The sequence below is a fragment of the Pundamilia nyererei genome, unplaced genomic scaffold (assembly GCF_000239375.1).
Source record: "Pundamilia nyererei isolate P.nyererei 1_Seehausen unplaced genomic scaffold, PunNye1.0 scaffold00261, whole genome shotgun sequence".
Classification (NCBI taxonomy): Eukaryota; Metazoa; Chordata; class Actinopteri; order Cichliformes; family Cichlidae; genus Pundamilia; species Pundamilia nyererei.
The window spans coordinates 193,836-201,274 of NW_005187662.1; the positions used below are offsets into that span (position 1 = coordinate 193,836).

At 43.4% G+C, this 7,439-nt stretch overlaps 1 protein-coding gene across 1 annotated transcript in view; it reads right to left on the reverse strand.

Annotated features, from left to right (window-relative positions):
- Positions 1 to 411: 411 nt before the first annotated feature.
- Positions 412 to 7,439, reverse strand: part of nherf1b (NHERF family PDZ scaffold protein 1b) — a 30,653-nt gene continuing 23,625 nt past the window's right edge. Inside the window, exons 4-7 of the mRNA XM_013915150.1 lie at positions 6,524 to 6,677; positions 4,608 to 4,651; positions 1,739 to 1,858; positions 412 to 1,649 (exon numbers count right to left, since the gene is read on the reverse strand). Coding sequence (XP_013770604.1) covers positions 1,512 to 1,649; positions 1,739 to 1,858; positions 4,608 to 4,651; positions 6,524 to 6,677 — 456 coding nt within the window. The 3' untranslated portion in view covers positions 412 to 1,511. The remainder of the gene's footprint in view (positions 1,650 to 1,738; positions 1,859 to 4,607; positions 4,652 to 6,523; positions 6,678 to 7,439) is intronic.

Here is a 7,439-nt window from a genome sequence, read left to right on the forward strand (position 1 = left end):
TTTCCTTCTCACCATCGCCAAAGTGCTTGCTCATAGGGTGTCATATGATTGTAGGGTTTACCTTACAATATAAAGTGCCTTGAGGTGACTGTTGTTGTTCATTCAAAGTGTTGAATTTGTTGAAATTCAACGCTCCTACTGATGAATTAAGACTTCATCATTAGACTGAAACCCCCCAAAACGAACCCTTAAATCAAGGAGAGAAAATTCTTTCAGCAAATGAAAACGAAACCGATCTTTTACCAGACGATGTGGAGGGGGAAGTAGGAGAGAAACGGCTGATTCAAAGTATACCATAACATGGTGGCGGCATCGTTGTGGCCTGCTGGAGGTCGAGGTCCCAGTCACCGGTGTGTGCACGCACGCACGCGCGCACACGCGCACACACACACACACACACACAAACACACACACAAACAATAGTACTTTTATTTATTCTCAAAGACCAGGATAACGCTGAGATGATCGACGCATTACAGAATAGAAATCTCTTACTGCTTACACAAACTACAAAAACTCTTCATATAATTCAGTCATTAAAATGATAGCCTTTATCAATACTGGACAAATGCATATAGTTTAAAAGACACGCAGCCACTCCCCTCTTATGAACATCATCCAAATCCTACACAATTATAGCTCTTTACACAGAAATAAGTAAAAAAACAAAACAAAAAAAACCTCACAATTTCTAATTTCCAATAAAAATATTCAGTATGCTAAAAATGTGAACTGTGTGAGCAGTCATTCACAGTAACAATAATGGTTATACGGGCGGTATAAGTTACACTAATAATATGCTGCAGTTCACATTTTATAAAAGATAACGCGGGTATCGCTGAGTGGCAGGACGACACTGTTGCAAAGGGTTAAAGTTGAGTTCGTTACGGTGTGGATTTAAGTCATATGCATAAAAAATATACATGATATATGATGTATGTACATATATTATAATAGAACACACTTCAAAATACAGCGATTTCCAGTTTTAAAAGGCATCAGTAAGCATTTCCCAAAATGTAAGAAATAATTAGAGAAGAAAGAGCTCTATGGTGATATCGGCTAAAAGAAAAGAAATCCAGTGAAATTAAGGACATGAAAAGCAGTTCAACTCTGTCTACTGCCAGAGGTTTGCTCCCGAAAACAGAGAGAAATGTATTGATTGTCGCGCTGTTTTATCAGAAGACACTTCAGTGTTTTAAACATTAGTATAAACTTTTAAAAGGCGGATAAGGAATCTTAGCGCTCCTTCTTGGATCCACACAAGCTCAGAAAAACCTACGCCCGCATACACACATGGCCATGGTTGCACATGCAGTTCTCTCTCATTGGCATATGCACTTTTCTTGGTAGTAGGACATTTTATAGCATAATATCTGGGTTATAATAGCATGAAGAGCATAATAAAAGGAATAATTTACCCAAAGGCTGGAACTTTTCTTTAAGATAATAATAATTATTTTTAAAAAATCTGTCTGATTGCTTTGTGTGTGTGTGTCTCAGGTGAGGCCCTATAGGTTGCTGAAGAGTTCGTTTTTCTTGGTCCAGTCCATGGGCGGGGCTCTCTTGTTGGAGCGTTTCTGGTGGGCGAGCTCTTTGACCTGCTGCAGCGTCAGGTTCAGAGCCGGGATGGTGTCTGTGATTGCTCCCTGTTGAAAGAAAAGCAAGCAAGTAAGAAAACCAGGGAAACTCTAACAAGAGTGAGTGCTGCACTCTGTGTTGTCTTGTGTGGCGTTACCTCAGGCGGGGTGTTCGCGGGCGGGGTTGTGAGCGAGGCGTTAGACGAGGCGTTGGACGGGGAGGGGCTGACGGACACCTTCGAATCCCTCGTCGCTTCTTTCGCCACGCTGCCGTTCACCTGCAAACACAAACGCCAGTGAGCATCACTGATGAAGATTTGTAAAATTCCAACTTTTTCCCAACATTCCTGTCAATACCAAACCTCTCCACCAGGAGGCAGCATTGGATTAGTTATTTTTTCCCTTATTAAGAAAAAAGGTACTTTCCGCCTATGAATGACAAACAGGTTGCAGGTTTTTCAAGACTATTTTCACACATCAAAAATGTTTCATAAAAACAACTAAATACACTTCACAGCTCTGAGGTCCCTTCTTACTGTTAAATGTGTTCAATTTAGTTCAATTTAGTGACACACACAAGTTGCTTTTAATACTTCTGGAAATATCTGAGGGCAAAAAGTGTTATCTAATCAGTAAAATCTCAAAGTTAATCTTTGTTTTGATAAGAGTGGTGACAGGTGAAATCTGAGAAATTCTTCCTGGTTAAAGCTTTCAACGCTCCCTCATTTTTCCAGCAGCGTGCAGGAGTTTAAACCCTAACCTTTCCTGCAGCGTAACAGGAAGAATCAGCACTAAGCCTGTAAATCCTGACTGCATTTAGGTTTTTTTAGGCCACTAAAAATATCTTTCACCTCCGTGACGATTTCTCTCTGACCTCTTGCTCCCACGCCCCCCCTCCCTCTCAGCTCTTCGACCTTTTGTTACGCAACAATACGTGGAACATGCAACTTCACCGCAGCACATGTAGATCCTGACTGGCGGGAAGTCCGGGGTCAGGCTTCACTTTGAGCGTTTTTGGACAAAGGCCCAAAGTGAAAGGCTGCCGCTTTTAAACACAGTAGCTTCTTTCAGTTTGTGCTCTTCATCCGAACCCGGCCATTATCTCAAGTCATCGCCTGATTTACATAAAAGTCTAAGGTATTCACACGGGAACGAAAGACTCGGTTACTTGAGAGGCCCTCAGAAAGCATTCCTGTGACGCAGCTAGACACACACACACACACGCACCTAAATTTGCTGGAATACTGAAACCACTCATTTATACAGCGGCAAGATCACAACAGCAGTCACCACAAGGTGCTTTTCTCCGTATTATTGCAGGATCTTTACCTTACAATGAGAAGCCCAACAATCAGACAACCCTTTGAGCAAACACCTGGCAACAGTAGGGAGGAAGAACTCCCTTTCTAAACAGGAAGAAACCAGAACCAGGCTCAGTGAGGGGCAGCCATCTGCCACGACCAGGTGGGGCAGATGGGATGTTTACATGACAAAAGAAATGATGTGAAAAGGAGCCAGAGATAGTAGTTCAGTAAAGCAAGTTGCTGATTAGCTTAGCTTAGCTTAGCTTAGCGTAAACACTGAAATCGGGGAAAAAACACCTATCCTGATCTACAGCTGGCAGATCTGGTTTCCTTTAGAGAAAGTCAGGTTAAATGTCTCAAACCAGCAGCAATAAAGCTAATGCCAGAGGTTGAAGCTGGTGCCACCACCCGCTGTAGCGTTTGCCCAGAGAGGTTTTCTATAAAGTGAGAGTAGTTGGTCTGTTTTCAGTGGCTGGAGCAGAAAGACTGGCTCCAAAGAGAATGATGATGCATCTCCAACAGGGTTTTTTAAGATTTTGTTGAGCTGGCTTGCAAAACCAGTCTTCATAGCGCATGCTCACTCAGATGACACGATGCCCAGCTATCTATGTTTAATAACGTCTTTAATTTCTGAACTTTTGAATATATATAAATATATATAGAATATTTAATATAACATATATACGTATACACACACACACACACACACACACACACACACAGTATAAATGGCATTTAAGGTGTCTTGATTGCTTCTCATAACATGAAATGCCACAATCCACCTTAACAGTTGGTACCTGCTAGCTATGTTCAATGGCACCGTGACTTCAAATTTCCTTTATTATTCGTCACAACAGGATTTGAAATTTTTAAACAATAAAAGTTAAAAGCCTAAGAACAATGTTCATATTTCCTGCTTCCCATTTCTTATTCCTTGTGGTGGCGCTTAATTACTTTTGATCCGAGGCCGCTCTGTTAAAGATACCATTTATAAAAGACTCAACATTTCCTGTTTCCACTTCAAATTAAAAGCTCTCCAGTGTTTCAGTGGACAGAAACTGTGCGCCTGTGAGGAGTTTGAAAGTTCTTCCTCCTCCTGTGTCATATGTGGGTGGTGTAGATGTTAGATAAATATAAGGCAGGTACAACAAAGAGCTGTGTGAGTAAGCAAACGTGGCTTTCGGTGTAAAGCATAACGTTTTTTCCTGCGGTAACAAAGTGAGTAACGGATTTCTCGTCTAACTGGGAGTGTGCTCGCTCGCCTCCTGCTGTAAACGTCGACTGTTGTGTCTCAGCGGCATTACACCCAAATCCTCCGGCGGGATTTACAGGAAGCTGCGACAATCTCCACGCCTCAGCCCAAAGTGCGTAGGGAAAAATCCTATTGTCGGATTTTTATTTTGTACATTACTCTGTCAAACTTTTGCAAATAATTTCAAGTTAATGGCTGACTGGGTGGAGTTTTCTACAGGAACTACACACACAATTACAGGAAAGTGCGATTAATAACTCATTTCAGCAGCCTATCGATTCTCTCGTGTGGCGCAGCACTCCAAAACAAAAGCTGAATGCTGCTTTCCTTGCCTGGCCTTGGCCCGCTGGGTTAAGCAGCACATGAAGAGCAACAGAGCATTTAAAGCAGGAGCACTTCTTGTTTTTGAGTCTGAAAAAAAGACCTTTCCCCTGCTAAAGCAAACCTCTAAGTGCTTCTGGTGGGTCTTACCTTCTCCTCCATCCCTCCGTTAACGATGGGCTCTGGCAGCGGACCTGTCAAAAACAAAATGAAGCAACTATTAGTCATCAGCATCAGCTCTCAGGCTCCCTGTCGTGGCACTGTCATGATACCTTCTGTCCTTCAGAGCTCCACTTTCCTAGATCAAGAGTTCCTCTTAAGCTCAACTTTCATCTCGCCAGCACCTGCTCTAGATCATCTATAACTCACCAGTGGGCCATCTCTTCGATGAGATGGTCCTCCTCCGATCAGCTATCTTTCAAAAAGCTCAAGTCAAAAATTTTCCCCATGTTTATTTATTTTTCCCACAAACAAACAAACACATTCCCATCTCTCACCCTTACCTTCCATCCCTCGGTTTCTCTGCACAGCCAAGAATTGCCTTTTTGTTATTGTAGCTTCTATCAGCTGCTCCTTCAGAGCTAATCTGAGATTTGAGCCCTCAGGTCTTTGCTGTGTGTGAGCGTGTTTGCACCCCTGAGTCTGAATGGAGCCTCTCCAAGTCCTAATACAGATCCAGCTCCAGGCTGAGAGGCCACTTGGAGCTGGCACCTTGGAAACCAAACAAAAGGTGCTGGCCAGCAGGGCTGCAGAGTGTGTGTGCGTGCGTGCGTGTGAGAGTGTGTGAGCGCTGACATGGAGAGTCGTGTAGGCAGGTGCCCTCTGAGTGGGCAGCATGTGAAGAGAAGTGCAGGCAGTTACCTGGGAAACACCTCACTGGAATGTTTCTCCTGTAGAGCGCTATTATTTTAATCCTGCACTAGGTCTGACTGCAATAAACCAACTACGATTATTTAAGCATTGTGCTGATGTACAAATTTGCCCCTTTATGCTTTTACTCAAGTTCATTTTACAAAGAAACTCAAATAATCATGAGACGTTTAATACAAACATCAAGTAGAAAATAGATTTAAGTAATAAAACAATCATTTAGGTCATTTTTAGCATAAATATCCAAGACTTGTTTTGGTTTCTCCCTCTTAAATTAAAGTTTTCCTTTTTTGCTGTGATGCACGAAAGTAATCTGAGTATCGTTTGGATTTTGAATCTAGTCAGACTAAACAGAATCTGAAACAAGCTTTGCTTCTACTAAACTAGATGATGTACATTAATCTATAGCAGGTTTGTTGTATATACCAGCAGCTCAGGACCTGGCAACTCAGGACCTTGGCCCTGACAGCTGACCCCCTCCCCACTGAGCGTGCCCAGGCTTTTGCCATGCCAACAGCCGGTGGCATCATGTTAATATGGGGGGAACTCCTGTGGCAGAGTGGCACTCAGACGCTGCACCACAGCCAGCCACACACCCACACAGAGGACCAGCTGTTGCACCGTGGAGGGACCCCGAGTCACAGGCTATGCTAGTGCTCCCCCTGGGGGCTGTGGTGGGTACACCCAGTCCTGAGAAAAGTTAGAAAGTCTTCGAGCAAGGAATTAGAGGCATCTCTCGTGCCTGTAATTATATTTAAATATTATTGCTATTACTCCTCTGATTAAGGACAAAATGTGCTGACTTTTTTTTGGGTGGGGAGGGTCAAACTATCCACTTGTGGTTTATTTAAGTTGCTGTGTAATAATAAACTTTAGAAGAGAGACTTCAGCATTAAAGCCTTCAGTTTTTTTTAGCTTAGGCTGATGTTTTCAGATCAAAAACATGGGGGGGAGATATCAGGAAGTGGCTTAGCATCTCTGTCTCTCTGTGATCCTTGGCAAAAGAATAAAGACAGAAAGAAACGAGCAAAGAGAGGAAAAAAAGCGGGGTTTTAATGTGCTGCTTGTTTGGGAAGACGGAAGGAGAAGGCTTGTGTCCATAACATGTCTGATAAAGCAGCTAAATGCACTCATTTGCTCCACCCCTTCTGCACAACTTGTAAAGCCTCACAATGAGCATGAAATCGTGCTCTCACCAGTCAGGTGCTCAGAGGTGGGGGTGACCCGGCACCTCTTGAAGAAGGCGTCTGTTTCGGGGTCCACCACCAGCAGCCGGGTCTCGTGCCCGCCGGCTTTAATGGCAGCAACAACATCTGAATGCGTCTTACCCTCCACCGACATACTGTTCACCTGAAGAAGACAAAAAGAGGAAAAAAGACAGAGAGAGACATTAGGAGAAGGACATGAATGAGATATTTAAACTTTGCAAAACCGTCTGCAAACCCTTCAAAACATGACCAAAAAAAAAGTCCTCATTGTTGCTTTTCGTGGTTGTCCATCTTCATTCCCACACAGAAGTGAACAAACTTCATCACTGTCAGGAATTTTTTTTCCTGTATATTATCGGTTTGTTTGCCAAAGGCTCCAGGGCAGGAAATCCTGTGTGTCCACACACAATTGCACACGCACAGACTTAACAAAGAATCCTGAAACTTTCCATTATCTCTCATATATATGTCTGTATACATTTATAAACTCTGTATCCTACGTCACTGTGACAGTTGCCTTTTAAGTCTGGTATAAGTGTCACGTGTCTCCCAGAAGACCAGCTGACTCCTCTGGTGTAAAATCTGTATGGGAAAGCATGTGAAATATGAAGGGTGTGTGTGTGTGTGTGTGTGTGTGTGTGTGTGTGTGTGTTTAGGTCACAGGGTGGATCTGCACGTCAAAGCCAGTCCTACAGAGGAAGCCGGACAATAGCTGCTCAGCCAGTAACAGCAGTAACAATGGCTGTCGGCTCCTCACAAAGCCCCGGACCTCAGTGGGTGGTGTGGCTGTCTGGGGCACCTCTCAGGGACTGGAAGCCCCTCTAAAGACTCCCAGCAGACCCTGTAGTCCTTTGAATCCTTCTCTCCTTTATAAATTCTATTCACTTTCAAAGGGAGAGGAGGC